Raw genomic sequence first — 19,455 nt, 5'->3', positions numbered from 1 at the left:
CCACATTTCAATCCAGATAGATAGTAAAAAAAAAAAAAAAAAAAAAAAATGAAATAGTGACTCTTTCAGCAGTCTCAGGTATGCTATTCTAGTCGGCTGTATTGTCTAGCTAAAGGTAGGTCAGTCCAGATGGGATGGGTGTTTGTGAAGGGTCAGATGGGCTGAAGGACACAGCCGTCCCGGCAGCCGTGACGCAGCACCATCGCATCCTGTCTGCCGACAGCATCTTGATCAGACACAGTCACACACACACACACACACAGACACACACACAGGTAGGAAAATAACCAGCACTACAACATACTCTGGTGTGTGACATATTAACATATCCTGCCTTTTAAAGGCCTCCATCCCAACAAAACTGCTGCAGCAAAGGATTTTGGCAGGATGCCATAGTAATAAGTTACATTTTATGTACGCTTAGAGTGAAAAAATAGTAAAAATTCAATGATGAGATCATGTCTGACTTTAGAAAGAAAAGTAAAAAGAGAAAAAAGAGAGAAAAGAGGGGAATAAGTAAAGAGTAAAGAGAAAAGGACGTAAAATGAAAGAAAATATAGGCATACAGAGTGAGAAATACAAAAGATTATGGTTAAAAAATAGTTAAAGAATACGAAAATGACAGAGAAGAAGGATGGAAAAAGGGGAATAAGAAAAAGATAATGAAGCATAAAGGAATAAATGAGAAAAAGAGAGAAACATAAGAACGATGATGGAAATGGAAACATAAAGAGCAAAAAAGTAAAAAAGAAAAACAGAAGATGGATAAAAGAGAAACACAAAGAAAAGGGAAATAGATAATAGACAGAAAAATAAATAAAGTAAGCCAAAAGGATGAAAAGGAGGAAAAAGATAAGATATGAATTTAAGAGAAAAAAGGGAAAAATGTAAAAGAAATTGAGAGAAAAAGGAGAAAGGCAATGGCAGGAGAGGGAAGAACATAACATAAAATGAAAAGAAAAGGCAGGAGACAGGAGAAGAGAGCAAAGAGATAAAAGATAAAAAAGAGAGAAAGAGAACGCATGCACTGAAAAGACAAATATACAAAAGAGAACGAGTAAAAACAAATAGATGATAGGAAATAAAAATGATTGTATAGCATATAAGAAAATACAAGTAAATATAAGTAAACAAAAGGAAAGAGGATAGATAAAAAGGGAAAGAGGAGAAATAGATACATTGCGTAGGTTGCTGAAATAAGAAAAAGGAAGCTGAGAGAATCAGTGTAAACACTACTGACCACTTCAGGCAGACTGGTGTAAGAACAGAAGGATTGTGTGTATTTGTGTGTGTTTGTGTGTGTGTGTGTGTGTGTGTGTGTGTGTGAGTGTCACACACACAGGTGATCTCTCTCACTTGTCTCTGGAGCACTGAGCTCTGCTCCTCTCCTGCTTGGTGGCGTGGGATTCATTAGGCATGGCTCCCTAATCACATGATTCCTTCTCCGGCAGTGATGAGCGGAGTGGGGGCCCTGGGCCCTGTCAATCATTCGCTGGACCTGTCAGTCTCACCGCTCCCCTGAGACGGACACGGAGCATACGGGAGCTGGGTGAGGAGAGGGCCAGACAGAAAAGCTGCTTGAAAGGAGGACCGGCCACTCAGGCCCACGGGTCTTTTTCACACGTCAGGAAATTTCCCACAGATGACAGGCTGCCTCTTAGCCTTTGGTGAAGGTTTGATGTAACGAGGGCCTTTACCTTTGGTGAGACTTGATTGGATCTAATTGGGGCAATATGCCCGTATGGTTTCCTGTGAATATGCACCATTTCAGACCGTCATTAGAGTTCATCAGCTTTAAAAAGATAATTAGCTAGCCGTCTTAAAAAACGGAAAATAACTGTTCACGGCCCGCGCGTTCAGCAACGCCTCAGTATGTATAATTAAGGCATTGATTCCATCCCTAAAGTGAATTAATTACAAACAGTTTTATTAATTAGCTCTGCGATCTCCCACACCTCACACTGAAAGTTCTAGATTTCTTCTGCCGCTATGCTCTCAATCTGTCTGCTAATGAAAGGCTTGCGAGGAGCAGAGATCTAATCCCTTACAAAAGACTGTCTGCTTGGGTTTCATGCCTCTCCACAGCACCTCCTCCGGCTCTGCGGCTGCCATGGCAACGTGGCAGAGAGAGGTGCATGCCAGCACCCCTAGACCTGACGGCAGCATTCAGATAGAGGGAGAGGAGGGTTAAAAAAAAAAAAAGAGAAAGAAGGAAAAGAAATGGATTTCCGTGGAGAAGAGATCTGGTCTGCTCCTTGAAAGTTAATCTCTTTTCTCTCCCTCCTCCTACAGAAAAGGAGGATCTGCCCGCCCCGAAAGAGAGAGAGAGAGAGAGAGAGAGGTGGGGAGCAAGAGAGAGCAGGAGAGGCTGTCAGGCCGGCAGCCGCTGTGACATTTAGAATGCAGAACACCAAGCATGTTCCCGCCAAGCGAGCGGAGAGACGTGACGGAGAGAGGAAGGCCGGATGCAGGAGTCACAGTTAATCGTGCGCTGCGTGTGAAATGATCTGCTAATCACCATTTCCTACAGTTTATCATTAAGAACATTTTACAAAACACTTTGATGTACAATATTGAATGATTCAGCCATAATATTAAAACCACTGATATGATGTGAATAGCATTGATTTTTCTGCTTAAAATAGCACCTATCAGGGGGCTCCGAGTGGTCCAGCGGGCTAAGTGCTGCCACTATGATCAGGAGATGGCCGGTTCGAATCCTATTCATGTAGATTGCCATTGACTACTGGAGCCCTTAGAGAGCACCATTGTTCAGAGCACATGTTCCATTTGGGTGGGTAGATGGCACTCTCTCCCCACATTACTCTACCCCACAGGGTGATGTCGATCAGCACAAGGCATCTGTAAGCTGATGTATTCGAATCGAGTCGCTGCGCTTTCCTCTGAGCTAGCTGTGATGCTTTTCAGCAATGCTGCATCAGCAGCAGTTTAAAAAGAGGTGGTGGCTGACTTCACATGTATCGGAGGAGGCATGTGTTAGTCTTCATCCTGCTGGTGGTGGGGCATCACTAGTGATGGGAGAGTCCTAATGAGTGGATTGGGTAATTGGCCTTGTAAACTATGGAGAAAAAAATATATATAAAATAATATATATATATATATATATATATATATATATATATATATATATATATATATATATATATATATATAGCATAGAGACATACATACATATTAGGCTGTTTTTGAACCTGATGTTTTAAAAGTAGGAATTAAAATCAAGTCAAGTATATGATCCTGAGACAAGAATCAAATTGTGATGGATAGATAAGGGATAGGTCAGAACATCACTAAAACATCAGGCAGACCTTGTAGGGTGTACCCAGTATGCAGGTTTACAACTGATGAACTAGGGACAGGGTCAAGAGGTCCATGAACCCCCCATGTTGCAACTCACAATGCTTAAATAATCTGCTGCTATTGCCTTGATACCAGATACCACAAGACACCTTCAGAGGTCTTGTGGACTCCATAGCCCTTATGGAGAAATTTGAACCTACACAATATAAGGCAGATTAATGTAGAGGCTGATAGGGAAACCATGTAAAAGTGAAATTTAGATCAATTTTAGAGTTATTTTGGGTACCACAAGAAGTCTATTAAAGGTCGCAGGTTCGAACCCTAGCTCATGCAGCTTTGCCATCAAGCTTGGCTATGCTAAAATTAGCTATGCTCCCTCCGGGTGGGTAGATGGCGCTCTCTCCCCACATCACTCCTAGGGTGATGCCCGCAGCACAGGGCGTCTGTAAGCTGATGTACCGGAGCCGAGCCGCTGTGCTTTTCTCCAAGCGCGCTGGCTGCTTGGCAATGCTGAATCAGCTGCAGCTCGAAAAGAAGAAGCGGTGGCTGGCTTCACATGTATCAGAGGAAGCATGTGTTAGTCTTCACACTCCTGGTGTGTTGGGGCATTGCTAGTGATAGGGCGAGTCCTGATGAGTGGATTGGGAAATTGGCCGTGCAAATTGGGGAGAAAATGAGAAAAATGAGAAAAAAAAAAGAAGTCTATTAAAGGTTGACTGACTAAAAGGCTTTTTGGGGAACCAAAAGAATCTCTTCTGTGGCAATGCTCTAAAAGAATTCATCATTTAAATACACAATTTTATACTCAATATTACATATATATGCATTACATACAAGATACATATGCCACCATGCGTAGTGGTAATTGAAAGTAATGGTGGTCATTTAACACTTTTGTACATTACTTTTTGTGGTGCACTTTGGCAATGGAGCATTAGAGCGTAGATGAAGCGAAATAACTCAGTTTCAAGTGGCAAACATCAAAATGGAAAGTAGAAAACATCTCGCACCACTACAGATCAGAATAAGTCCTTAATGAAGTTTGAATAAGACTCTCTATGCTTCATTTTAAGCCTGTAAAGGACAATAATGCAGATTAATTTAATAAGCAGCATTTAAACCATGAAAAAAAAAATACTGTTATTACGAAAGCTGATATTCTTATAAAGAATGTGCTTTTTAGTCCTTAATAATTTAACATATTAAACTTTAATCACTAGGTTTAAATAGAGGTATGTATTTTTTACATATATAGAAATCATTAGACCTTTCCTAAAGTCCCAAAAAGAAGGCCTAAAAAGGAAGTTTCCTTCTGCAATAGATATTCTCCACAATGTATTTAGACCACTAAAAAAATAAGTACTGCACTGTGTAGTAAAAAAAGGCCTGGTTCCATGTACATATTGGGTCACGTCTGGTCATATTTACTAATGCATACAGAAGAAGGGGATGAAGCATCTCCAGAATCTGTGTGTTTACACTCAGCACAGCAAACAGCAGATCGGGCACGGCAAGCGGATAATTACAGCGGGTGTTGTGCTGCGTTTGAAAGAGCAGGCCTGGAAGACTGGTGCTAATGATGAGAGGAAAGCTGAGAGGCTGCTGCTATTTTTTGAGACCGTGCTCACTGGTACGTTTTTGAATGAAAACAGTCGAGCCTCCTGCCACCTTCTGGCCGACTAGACTCGGTGACTGAGCAGAGCTAGTCTGATGAAGGAAGCAGGGAGAGCGAGAAAGAGAGAGAAAGTGGAAAAAAGGAACGTGTGAAAGAGATCGAGGGAGAGAGAGAGACAGAGAGAGAGAGAGAGAGAGAGAGAGAGAGAAATGCGAAACTCATCCCCAAATTTAGTAACAAGCGTTTAGCAGAATGTGTAAGGAGCTGGTAACTGGAGTGACATTAACAGTATACTCATGCATTATAAAAAAAGCACTCCGATGCATACGGCACTCTTATATAGAACCATGAGACTCCAATTAGCTGTAGTAGAAACTGGTCTGCTGGTCTGTAAAAACACCGGCGTGTAATTCATCATGCGAGAATGGAATTTTTTTGCTTTTCACGTACAGTATGTGAACGTTTTACGGTTCAAGTCAAAATAGAGTGTGTGCGCCACAGCAGAGGTGAGGAAACTGCAGCTTGGAGACGCTGAAAAAAACACATGAAAGCAGAAAGTAAAGGGGACAAAAGTCAGACAAGTGAGAGGTATGAAGGGCAGCATGGGAGTCCACATAAAAAAAATGAAGGCGGTGTAAGAAAGGCGGCACGGTTTGTGGCAAGGCCGGCCAGAGGGCTCGCAGGATTGGTAAGGAGGAGGTCCCTTTCTGGCTCTGCATGGCTGAGCATGTGGGCCTGGACGTGGGCTTCCTGACTCCCACAGCCTGGGCACAGATGGCTCTGCTTCGTACTGGCCTGTTTCAAGAGGAGGCGCACATAGTACAGAGACCACGATCGGCCTGTGTTATACATGCTATTCACACGCAGGGTCTAATCTGAGGAACAGGCTCATTGCCTTCCCACTAAAATAAGCTCTATGCAATTTGATAGAGAGGCCATGCAATCTACATATATTACAATATAATGAATGGAAACATATCTATACGTATTATGGATATGGTGAAAGTGGAAGATTACTGACTCACTTAAGATGACTGGATTCATCTGGCCAATAAATTGTATAAATTAGTTTCTTTTGTGAATATTTAAAGGTTTAAATTTCAATCTAATGCAGTATGAATTCTCAATATACAGTCATTTGGACAAATGAAGATTGCCCACGACAACCATCACCACCAATGTTTTATAATAAAATAGAATAAAATATAATTAAATTGCAATGAAAAAAGTCTGAGGAGGGATAAAGTAATAAGAGACATGTAGTGGTACCCTGCCCAGTCTTTACTATTGCCATGCAAACCACATTATATAGAGAGAAATAAGGAAGACATGGAGACAGCAGAAGAGAGAAAGGTAAACAAAATTAACAAGTGGTAACACTTTACAATAAGGGTCACAAATAACAGTACTTAAACATGACATAAACAAGAAATGTCTTTTTAAATAAAAATGTATACTAGTTGAGACATAATTAAACATGACTAAATTTGATTTCATTCTTTAATAATGTTATAAATAATGATAAATTGGGGCATTAGATAAATTATTTTGTAATGGTTAATAATGTCCTAACTAATGCCAACCACTAATTAGTTGATCGGTTCTGTAGTAAGCACTGTTAATTATGTCCCCTTATTGCAAAGTGTTACCAGATTAACAAATTAGTTGTTATATAGGTTTGACAGCTGCAAAGATTATTCATAATGACATACACAGGTGCTTCATAGGGGTGACTCGAAATTATGTCATGGTCTCGAGCCTCGAAGTCAAAAAGAGGATTGACGATCCCTCCCACTAAGCTACGCAAGTACGCGCGCTACGCAAATGGCGCAGCACGCTACGCAAGTGGCGCAGCGCACTGTAACCGACGTCGCAGAAATTGTGACTGCTCAAAGAGCAACCCTTTCTCCAGAGAAAAAGAAAAAATAAAGGAAGAAAAAATTTAAAATATAAAAATAACTGTTGTTTTGTCTAGCCTCAAATATGTTAATAGTTTTGTTAATAAGTTAATGATATATCTTTGTTAAAGAAAAAAAAAAATTGTCATTCTCAGGAACCGAAAAAGTCTTAAAGTCTTATTTTTCATGTTTAACTGTTATAGTAGGATAGAGTTCAGTTTGTTAAGGCTCTAATTGTTCTATTATTTTGTACATGACTGTTACTGTATTTTTTTATTATTTATTTTGTTATGTTGCACATTGCTGTTTTAATAGCACACACTGCTGCTACCAAAAAAGCCACTAGATGACATTACATATATAGCTTAATTGAATTACTTAAATTTGACCATTAGTGCCTAATGTGGTGTATTACAGATCACTTGTATCACTTTGCATCACTTATATCAAGCCCATCGTTTAAAATAAGATACTGTAAATTTGATGAATCAAACCAATGACTGACCATAGACAAATCTAAAACTGGCATAGGTAAGTTAAAAAATAAAAAATCGAGAATCAAATCGAAGTGTGACCCTAAAATCGGAAATAAAATCCTGTATATTATATATTGTAGCCATAGCTGATGTCAAAGTAAATCAAATGTATGATTGCCATGCTGTCAAAAACTACAACAGTTATCTATTTGAAGCACATTGTTCCAAAAGTTTCTAGTGTTGGTTTAAGTATTCCCTGGCAAAATATATATATATATAAATAATGCATGTAAAATCATGGCAAAAGGTAAAAGGTACAGCAAAACACAATCCACCATGAATGTACAGTAATGCAGTGCCACATTCAATAATAATATTCATACATATATGTATGGATCTGTGTATTATTGAATGACTGTGCAGAATGGAAGTGCACGGGCTACTTGCTCTGACACTTCCAGCAGGTTGTACTTATATTTGCCCTCTAAGTGTCAAACAACTTTCTACCACCCAGTGATGAAAGCTATGCGCCACACATTCAGACGTGCAGGGTACGAAAGGGCGCCACTCGCTCTCCATCTCTCCCCCTACAGCTAAGCTAAGCGCTCCACGTGATGGCGCTGACAAAGCATCCGTCCGTGCTGCAACACCTTGGCAGGTGTCAACACCGTGGGGGTCTCTGCTCACTCTAAAGCAGGACAAATGGCACTGCGTCGCCACTTGCTGCAAAGCGCCAGGGTGCCCGTCATCTCTGATAAAGACACTTCCTAACCTCCCCTCGTGTCACCGATGGAGCTCGGCGCCCCTTGCACCCCCTGCTGGCGGACTCACCTCTGCAGTAGGGGAGGGGGAAGTCCCACGCAGCCGTGCCGGACGACGTGGCCAGGCAGGACAGCACGGTGTGGCCTTCCAGCACATAGCCCTGGCTGCAGCTGTAGCGGATCTTGTCCCCGATGTTAAAGGTGGAGCCCTGCTGGAGGCCGTTGAGCAGCTGGCCAGGGTTACCACAGGTGTAGCTGGGAAGGGCTGTTAGAGGAAGGAAAAGAGAAAGAAACAGAGAGAGAGAGAGAAAAAAGAGACAAAGATTAAAAAATATACCAACAAAATTAAGGAATAAATTTGATCAATGACCAAAAAACTTTGGCCAACAACAATCCACCTGGAGAATTACCATTTAACTTCAAAGCCTACAGATAAATCATGCATAGTATGTACTTCTTAGATTAGATGTGGAAATTTGACAATCCTTAAAAAGGTTTCATTATTATTATTATTTTTTAAATATATATATATTTTAGAAACAACTCGCTATAAAATACTAAAAAACGGTAATGAAGAAAAAAAAAAAACAATGCATCCAATGCCCATTTCACTTTATAAAAGTCTTTAGAATCAACTCTTGAGGTCATTCTAGCTCACTAACATCAACTCATTCATTTTTTAGCATTGCAGCAAGTTTGCCACAGTGCAAAAAACAGAAAACAGGTGTAGAAAAACAGAACCACTGAAAGCTGAGATCAAATAAAAGATCCAATTATGTGAACCTAGATGAACCAGTCCGCAAGATGTGCGTCAAAACACCTTAAAACACCCCTCAACTCAGACACAAGTTTGTTATTGTTATTACAGATAAACTTTTTTTTTTTGAGTTTGTTGACTGCACTGAACTGCATGGTACTTAATGAATCACAACTTGTCTAGTCATTGTGGATAAGTGTTGCCAACAAAATGGGATGAATTGATAGGCGGATAAACATGAACATACTGGCACCATGCCTAATGCCAGGCAAGGGCTGGAGGGGTATAAAGCTACTAAGCACTGAGCTCTGGAGCTGTGGAACTGTGTTCTCTGGAATGATGGGGCTCCATCCAGTGCTTTTAAGATGTGTTGGAAGCTGAGGTTAAGGTTGATCATCAAACATTCTAATCTTACTAATGCTTACTTATCACTGCATGCAATCAATTCCTCAAAGTAATATATTTTTACAGTGGGGAATGCTATACAAGTTGAACTTGTTTAATATCTCTTTTTATGTTGGAACAAACAAAACAAAAAAAAATAGCATGTGTCCAAATATCTTGTTTACTCTCTTTGCATTACACAAGGAACTGAGGAAAGTAAGGAAATCTGGTCTTCCATTGCGCTGGCCTTTTAGAGATAGTATTCAGAATCCCATAATCCTCTGTTCTTGCTGTACTTTCAACTTTTGGTTTTGCTCCCTGTTTTTCCTCTCATGGATTTCCATCCTGTCAGGTGCAATCTACAAAGGAAGCATTATAACTAGAAATATCCTCTCTGGATGCAGAGATAGCCATCGGTGGCCTTTTCCACCTAATGCCTTAGGCCTGCCTTCCTTGGATTAAGATTACAATCAGACCCTATTCTCCACGCTGTCACAGTGTCAGCCGCCATTGCATAAAACACACTATTAAAAGCTCTAAACACTCGTTCCTCAGGCCGGCTGGAGCCCGCTGCCGCAAGGAGACCAGTGATGAATCTGGTATGATGGAAGCCCTGTTTGGACCAGTGAGGCCATATTAATGTGTGCATGCATTAGCATAGCCATGAGGAGAATGGAGGTGGTAGGATGACACCCGCCCCGGCTCCCATAAACAAGGCTCCAGTCTCCCCGCAGCACTGATCTGTCAGACTGGATCAGCCCCAGTTAGAACTACCCTGCAGAGTTATGATCTAGAATCGAGGGAGCTGAATGAAATAAAGAAGTAAATAAACTCTTCTTCAGTTACAGATTAACTAAAAGAAAGAAAGAAAATTTTTTAGGAGTAATGTATTTTATGTTATATATTTATGACAACTAAAAGGAATGGAATTCTCACTTCCCACTTCTAGGAGTGTGTAGCTCTAGAATTCCAGCTCTTGTTTGTCTGATAAAGAGCTCTTTACACTGTGCTTAGGAGTTGTTTGGTTGGTTATTCAGTTATTTAAAAAGTAGATAGATGCTGCATGAGGCCATGGCTTTAAACATGGAAGGAAACACAGCATGGTTAAATATTTGCCACTTAACTACGTAATTATCTACGTAGTTTTCATAAATGTATAACATAAAATACATTACTCCTAAATCAGAGCTTATTCTTTTTTTTTCTTTTAGGTAATCTGCAACTGAAGTCATACAGAGTTCCCCAATGGTGGAACAAACTACCTTCCACTACCAGATCAGGAGAATCTCTCGCTATCTTAAAGAAACTCCTGAAGACAGAGCTCTTCAAAGAGCACTTACTCTCCTAACACCTCTAACACACTAACTACTTCTAACCTCATTTCTTTCTTCCCCTCCTTCACTCCTCTATCCCACTACTTCCCTTTGACCTCCTTTAGGCCCTATCTAAATCTCCCTCAAAATTCATGAATATGCACCTGGTTACATTATGCATCTTGAGTACGCTCCAAAAACACATTTTAAACATATACAAAACAAATGCTCAAAACTGCTCAAAATCAGGTTGCACAATATTGGAAAAAATATATATGATATTTTGTTGCTCTACTATGTATATTGCAGTTTTTAAAAACGCAAGAATTCAGAAACCAGATTTCTCCAAAAATTAATGAACCATACCTGTGCTTTAGAATGAACAACCTACTCTGTCTATCAATAATTAGAGTAAAATAAGTTATATTGGGCAGATATAATATACCTCTGGTAGATACATGTGGATGTTTCTTTTACATCAATCAAGTGCTATGTCCGATTTCATTTGCCTCATTACATGATGTAATTATTGTGAGTGTGTACACTGCAATGACAATGATGAAATGATATATTGTGCAGCCCTAGTTTAAACCACAGCTGCTCTAAAAGACGTTTGAGACGCATATTTATAGCAGTAAAAACATATTAATCTTTTTAGGCCACATTTTGCCTCAAATCTCCTCCCAGTGCTACAAAAAAACAATGTATCTTTGCTGAACAATGAGCACATTTTACCAATAAGTGTACATACACATGTCTTAAATTTAATTAGCATTTAATCCAGATATTAATCACATGAATTTACCAGAAGTAAACAGGGTATCTTACTTTTTAAATTAGTTAGTTTTTAAGTTCTTAACTGATCATAAATATACCATAATACTACAGTTTTAAACTATAATGTGTTTACAGGGGTAATGTGAACAGAATGCAACTTTGTTGACTAGTTTGCTACCATTGTTAAATCAAAATATACCTGTTTTTACTTTGTAACAAAAAGTTTTATGCATTTAAATAACCGTGAATATCACAAAACTCCAGAGAGGAAGATACGCTGCAACACTCTGGCAGATAACGAGGAAGATGAGGCTGACTGGATTTGGGCTTATTTAGAGAGCACTAATGATGCAGAAGTATATAAGACATAAATCTTTTAAAATATGAGTGATGTGCTTTCATAGTCAGTTTAGCTGCTTTACTGAACGGATAGCCACATTCACATGCCATTGCTAACTTAGTGACCCAAGTTCAAACTCCATCGCGCGTGAAATAGCTTTGACAGCTGAACCGTTCATATCTTCTAGGAATCGGCTAAATTGATTAGCTAGCTTGCTATCCCTGCTTTTGCCCGTCTCTCAGCTCCGTTTAGCTGAACGAGTGACTGAGGATGCGCTCAGCTTCTTCAGGCAATTCATCAGTGATCAGCATTAGAAATCTGAGCCAATGTTTATTTGGACATGCTTCTTTGTTTAAAATGTTGCCTACGATTTTAATATTTTGCCCCAGGCTTTCTATGTAGAAGGGCGAGCTGTGAAATCATAGTGCAGAATATGTCTCTAATCAGACTTTATCTAATAAAACTATATCATATCCATAATTATATAAGTGCATTTCCCATTGGTATTATGATTACATTATTTTAAAACAGTGATCATTTAGCCTCTTACTCTAAAAGTGTTCAGCAATACATAAGAGTGTCCCACAATCATGCTAGGGTCAAAAAGATTAACAAAAGACACACTATCTATATATTAAACTAGAAGGGAAACTATACTTTTACTGACAAGAATGCTGAATGGTTGCGTGGCTTAAGAAGTTTCAACTAGCAGACAGTTGTAAGGCTGTTGATATGTGGTCACCAGGGTAAACTGCTTTTTCTTGCTATGATGTATCAGATGCTTGCTTTGAGATTTCTAAATGTTGTTAGGTGGTGGAGATGCTGGGTGGAGAAGCTGGTTGATACAGTATCACTAGCTGAATGTTATAATGTTGCTAGTTTGTTGCTAAGGTGTGGTTGGTAGGCTGTCGCTGGGGTATCCCAGGTGATAGCTATGGGGTTTCTAAGTAGGTGGCTGTTATATAGTTGCTCAGTGTGTGCTAAGTTGTGATTTTCTAGGCAGTTGCTAAGGTGTTGCAGATGGTTGCTAAGGTGTTGTTGAGTGGTTGCTAGGTGGTTGCTATCTGATCTGTGGTGGTTTCTAAGCTGTTATGCGGTGTGCGGGGGGCCCAAAGCCTTTGCCCAATTGCTGGTTTATCCAGCAGCTCCTCCATACAGACGCAATACTGAAGGGCGATATACAGAAGGTGTTCCGTGTGTGGACTGAGCTGGTGTGTAGGATGGAATGTTTAGCCCCCATTCATTTCTACGGGGAAAAAATGAAAACTGGTAAGATCAGCATATCGTCTGAAACGTCTTTGTAAGTTCTATTGTGACCTATAGAGCCGTTAAAGTTTTTGACAAAAGAAGAAGAAGAAGATCAGTAAGCAACATCTGCACATATATCTGTAAGATCCGAGGTAACAAATTTGCTGCTAATTCTCAGTAGAACCAATTTCCAAACATTAATGTAACAGGAAAAACTATAAATGTTCAAAGTTTTTTTTTTTTTTTTTTTTTTTTACAGAATACACACATAAAAACGTGTATATCTGCATCATACAATATTAATCACACAAATTCATGCTAAAGACCACCTCCCTCTAGGCAGTGGTGGTCTAAATGCTGAAGCTGCATTATTAATGCCTAGGAGAAAGGCTTGTCTCGCCACACTTTGTCACTCAAACCAAACATGAACTGGAAATCAAACCCCAGCACACCTGTGTTCCTGCTATTCTCTCCTCCATGTGTATCTGTGTGTTAATCACAGACATCCCCACTGGCCTTCTTTAAGTATTCAGCACAGACAGAGTCAGGCCATGTGGCTCCATTTTCCTCCCTCCATTCTCCCAGTGGCCTGATAGCGTTTGTCATTGCTGGTCCATAACTCATAGATCTCTGAGCCTGACTCAGGCATCTTTGTGGTTTGACTGCTTTAGGACATTTTTCTCTCTTTTGTGAAGTCCTCTATTTTCTTTGCTAGCTGCTGAAACAGCAAAATGTGCTTGTTGTCAATTTCCTCTCGTTTACCTTGCATGTTCACCATAACAGCAGCAGGTGGGACTCTGAGTGGGTGAATAAATGAGTGGACCCTCTTCTGACACTATGTGGGTTTTCCTTTGGCAGAGAAAGACAGTTTTCTTGAATTTAGCAGCCAAGACAGAGAGTAACCCTTTCATGGCAATAAAACAAAGCAGACATTTCTGCATTTCAATCTACTTTTCTATATAACTGACATGATTTCTTAATATTGATGTTGCATTTACTGTGGTATCTAAAAATATGCTTAACACTTTAGCCCTGTGTGGAAACCAACATAATATTATTTTCATAATTATTATTAGTTCTTGAGGCCCTAAAATAGAACTATGTGAACCTATGTGTAAATATGCTAAGGCAAACAGTTTCCAAACTCATCAGAATAGTCTCTGCTTTAGGATTAATAGCTGAATGCCATGTGATTTCTGCTAGAGATTTATTAGATTACAAATCTCACAGATGTAATCATGTCACAGACTTTGAGTCACAGATCATAAAAACTGATTAAAAAAAGGAAGACACATTGAACATGGATTTAGGGTGTATGTCATTAGAACCAGACCCATTACCAGGACCATTATTTAAAAAGCTACATACGTATAGATTTACTGTTGAATCTAGTTAACTACATATCATCATCATCCTCACCATCATCATCATCACCACCATATTATCACCACAACAATATCTACAGTGAATTCAACAGAGTACAACAAATCATTTAAGCCTTTAAGCCACATTGTAGCCAACCTTGACGTGTTCAAAAACGCAACCTTCGCCTGCCTCGAATGCGACAAAGCCCCCTTTACGCTCAAGGACATGAGCTGAAGCTGAATTACAAATACCAAAAATCAGCAGTATATCGCTGCAGATGCAAAACAGGTGGTAGGAGTCCATAGCACATCAAAGACAATAACACCAATATGTTCCAACTGCTACCCTTTCATTCCTCTTCAGAGGATCTGAGCCTTCCACAGTCAAATTAAGCGGCGTGTGTGGGCTAGACAAATAGGGGAATGTACCCTTGCAAGGCACACCGATGCTCAGGCTCAACCCGCATTAACGCACCCGCCCCTCTCCCCAGCCTGCGCGTTAGAAGTGACATTGCGAAATTGATCCCAACACACAACCACATTAGCTCAATAAGCAGTTTCTGCTTTGTCGAGCACCAATTCAATCAATGCCTCTTCTTGCTTGCACAACTAACGGACAACTGCAGGGAACACTCATCACCTCTCTACACAGCTGGCAAGACACGCGATTGGCTGGGAATCCCGCATTGCTGCGGGCTGGTGACAGACACAGTGTGAGACACCGTAAATACTGTATGTTAGGGCATTAAAGCCACTTGCATTAACATAAGGCTAATTTATACCTTTATGGAATAAACAGAGTGTGTAAATGGTCTTTTGACCTTTCCTACACATACTTTTATTTCCTTCCAATTTCACAGAATCAAAACGTTAAATAATTGGACAAACTGAAATACAAATACAAGAATTATTTTTAAGACTTGGATGGAAATCCTTTGCAGTTCATTACTGCCAGAAGTCTGGAAGCCATGGCCATCACCAAATGTTTCCTCTGTTGCAATTCTCTGCCAGGCTCTCACTGCAGCTGCTGTCAGTTGCTGCTTGTTTGTGGGTCTTTCTGCCTTCAGCTCTGTCTTCAGTAAGTAAGTTAGTAAGAGTAAACATGATGGGTTGAGGTCAGGTGATGGACTTTCTGCTTTGAGAAGCTCTCGGGTTGCTTTCAGCATCATCCTACCATGTTTTGCAGCTTTTGGCTCAATCAGAGCAGAATACATAGCTCTATACTTACCAGAATTCATCAAGCTACTACTATCAGCAGTCACATCGTAAATAAATACCTGTGACTCAGTTCCATTGGGAGCCATACATGTCGATAAAATTCATGTTTTCCAGATTATGTACACTAAGGAACTTTTACGGGTTCATCGATTTGGAACCCCTAAGGTACTTTTAGGAAGCTTCCACAAAGATTAAGCTAACTGAAGGAACCCTTTCTTCTAATAGCATTTGAATCATTTACTGACAGATTGCTAACAATATGCCAAAGCTTTTTGTTGCTGCTGAACTTGAGGGTCTATTTCCTTCTTGATTTTTTATTTTATTTTTTACCTAGCCTAATCATGGCGTCCTTCATTTGCACTGCCGCCTGTCTGCACTCTTTAAAACAAATCTAGACCTTTTATCTCCTTAATTATTTTCATAAAATAACAAGGGAATAAGCCACACCTGGCCATAAAACTGCATATCAGTTAATTTGCCTATTACATTGGAGCCTGTGAAAATGGAGGGACTGTGTAAAAATGGCAGTGTTTCCTAAAATCCAAAAATTCTATTAGACCCCTTGAATAAATTACATGTTGATGCTTCAAGCAGTCATCACTGTAGTTCAAGCAGTCAAATATGCTTATATATAACAGCAATAGATAAACAAGCAAGTCTTGCCTTAAATTTAATTAATTTGAGGTAATGTTTAAATGGGGGACCCAACCTTAACATTGTTTTTGAAGGACTTTTCTTTCTTTAGAGTATGGTAGTGTATGTGTCAGAATGGTGGGACTTAATCAATGCTGCAGCTGCAGTGTTAAAGGTGATCTGTATGGTCCCTCTGTAGAAAAGTCGGCTCTAGGGCGGAAAGGTTTTTCCTGCTGTTGCTGGTGTGTGTGTGTGTTTGTGTGTATGTGTGTGTGTGTGTGTGTGTGTGTGTGTGTGAGAGAGCTGTGAGTCAGCCTGTGTGAGACTGCGAACTCTCCGAAGTCTCCCAACGTGTCAAAGTTTCTGTGAGCTACATTAATCTGACCTTTCCACACTCAGAACCCACTGTTCTATGTATAATCAAGATTTCCATTTTGAATTATAATGTAAGCATTTATATTATGTTTGATAATTGTGCACTATGCAAATGGTGCATTTAACCAGTCACTTTATTTATTTATTTATTTATTTAATTATTTTTAAGTTACAGATGGGAGCTTAGTAGCTGTTTTATGAATTAATATGTTAATGGATTCCGGAAACAAATAAATAAAAACATTGTCATAGTAAATTGTGTTTTACTGTAAGTTTATTTAAAAAGCAATTTAGAGTAATTTTAAAGTCAAATTATGCCTGAAAACATTTCTATTTTTCTGTAGTTGTTCAGACATACATTGCCAGCATATGGAAATATCATAGTAAATAAAATGTTTATAGTTGCTTTATAGATCTCTATAGATCTCAAACTCTGCTTCTTATTTTTACTGCAGTATAAAAAAATTGAGCTTTTTTTCTCTACAACTGTAACATTTGACATTAAACAATCCTGACCTTCATTGTCCAATGTTTGAATAATCTCCTAAGAATGAATGAAAGCCAGTCTTTAACCTTGACACATTATTGATTGTCTAGTGTATTTGAATATATTGCCAGGTAGTAGAATTTAGTCCATATTGTGTAGCCTGAGCACCTGGCCCTTTGTGATAGCTTTCTGAGTTTCTCTCAGTTTACAGCCAGGCTCTCAGGGTCTAGCGAGTATCCTTTTTTTGTGTGTGATATATCTGGCTACCTCTCTCTTGGGTATGCTCATTGCGTTTTCCCCCAAAAATAAGTGTCAGCAGAAACGCAGGAGTTAGTGCAGATGGGGGGTCGGCACAGCAAATATGTAATTAAGGAGCCCACAGCACCGCAGCCATATAGGGAAGGTACAGACTGTAACATTACCGCCCTATAATTGACTAAACAGCTGTCCAGAGACTCACTGCTTTGATTCTTCGTCCATTTGTCATGATTTATTTATTTATTTATATATTTATTTATATATTTATTTACTCGCTTTTGCCTTCAAGCTGAGCTGTTCGATGCCACCTACTGTGTGGTTACAGAGTCAACCGAGTGCAGTCATGGCTCATTATCAAATTTATTGGTAAGGATAACTAGGCCATGCTAATATATAAACAAACACACACACACAGACAGACATACACAGACAGTCAGTTGTGTAGTGAGTGCTGACTGAGAAATGTTAATGCTGGTTATATAAAACTGAAAATGTTGGACATACAATAATCAAGATCGATTAAACACAGACAAGTGAACAAGCAGACAGGACACCCAACAAGTAATTACCCACCAACCAACCAAGCAAATGATCTGAATATTATTCAGTAACTACAGGAACTTTTTGTGTAAACTGATTCAATTCAATTCAACCTTAGGAGGAACCAAGACCAACACATCCCCCTTGGGTCGACCCGGACAACACAAACAAATAAAAAAATGATTGGGTTTGTTCTTCAGTTATGGTATGTAATGACACATTCAGCCTACTTATTACAGTGTTAATTTAAATACCACTATAATTAGTCACTGCTAAGGCTGTTATCAGCTTTATTATAAGACTTCATTTAGAACATTCAGAAATACTTCTATTGACTAAACAATGGGATTCCACATTTAAGCTGCACAGAAATATTTGAATTCAAATCTTACTGGACATTATATCTATGTAACTCTCAACAGCTCGTATACATGGTGCCAAGGCCAAGACACCTGAGGAGATAGCGGGACACCTTTGAAACGGTGAAGCTGCTTATTGTGTATAAGTGAACTTATACAACTATTGTGATTGATGGCAGAAATATATATATATATATATATATATTTTTTTTAAATGATTGTATATTGATACATCTGGGTGAGTCTGTCAGAATGGGGGATGGAATCGTGGGTGGTGGTTTAAAAAAAATAAAATGTTCACTAAAAGAACATTCAGAAATGATAGTTGATCATAAATACTTGGTAACAGCAAGAAAACTACTGATACATGAGAGCTCCTCCTATCGTAATGCACATATTTTTTGATATTTGTTGATAAGTGGATCTTGGATCACACACACACACACTCACCGCTGTGCCAGTGTGGCATCTATATATGTATATGTATGGATTCTGCTCATACATCTCGGCTATCTCAGCTCAAATCCTCAGACAGTCTCATGAATGAGGATGAGCTCCTTACACTCGCTCCGCTGCATTAAATACGCACCGCCATCTTTCCATCATCTACGCCGGACTGTAAAGCATCCTGATGCCGTTCTTTCGCAGCGAGATCATCTGAGCCTTAGCTGTTAACAGCTGCCTCGGTACCAACAGTCATTTATTAAAATCTCTGTTTACGTGTTTGCGAATAACACCGCTGCACATGCGGCAAAGCGCAACAGCAGGCAGGCATCTTCAGCAATACAAACAGCCCTTGGACCTCTGCAGATACAGAATTACCTGATTTAATCTCCGACATGGTGTGAAAGACCTAAACAAATAAACACAGTGAGCTGATCTGTGCGCTGGCGCTGCTCCTCAATGCTGCTCGCCAGGTTGCCAAGGAAACAGGCACGGGCCCACCTGGGAACCGTGGGTTGGCAATGGAGGAGTGTGTGGAATGAAGGCAGTGTGGTGGTGAAGGCAGAGAGTCTGCGAGTGTGTGTGTGGTTGTAAATGTGCGAGTGTGTGCGCATGTGTATATGTGTGTTTGTGTAAGCCCCTCTGCTTCCGCCATTTCACACTTCAAAGGAAGCCCCCCGGTCAGGGGGGGTGCTTCCTTATGGTGCTCCGAGGTTACCGTTCCCTCACAGAAACTTTGACACGTTGGGAGACTTCGGAGAGTTCGCAGTCTCACACAGGCTGACTCACAGCTCTCACACACACACACACACACACACACACACCAGCAACAGCAGCAGGAAAAACCTTTCCGTTCTAGAGCCGACTTTTCTACAGAGGGACCATAC

General features: G+C 39.8%; 1 protein-coding gene across 1 annotated transcript in view; it reads right to left on the bottom strand.

Annotated features, from left to right (window-relative positions):
- csmd2 (CUB and Sushi multiple domains 2) overlaps positions 1-19,455 on the bottom strand; it is a 430,187-nt gene that overhangs the window by 290,305 nt on the left and 120,427 nt on the right. The window contains exon 4 of the mRNA XM_022683200.2: positions 8,142-8,336. Coding sequence (XP_022538921.2) covers positions 8,142-8,336 — 195 coding nt within the window. The remainder of the gene's footprint in view (positions 1-8,141; positions 8,337-19,455) is intronic.

Source organism: Astyanax mexicanus, chromosome 3, assembly GCF_023375975.1.
Source record: "Astyanax mexicanus isolate ESR-SI-001 chromosome 3, AstMex3_surface, whole genome shotgun sequence".
Classification (NCBI taxonomy): Eukaryota; Metazoa; Chordata; class Actinopteri; order Characiformes; family Acestrorhamphidae; genus Astyanax; species Astyanax mexicanus.
This window is presented reverse-complemented; position numbering and strand designations above follow the sequence as displayed.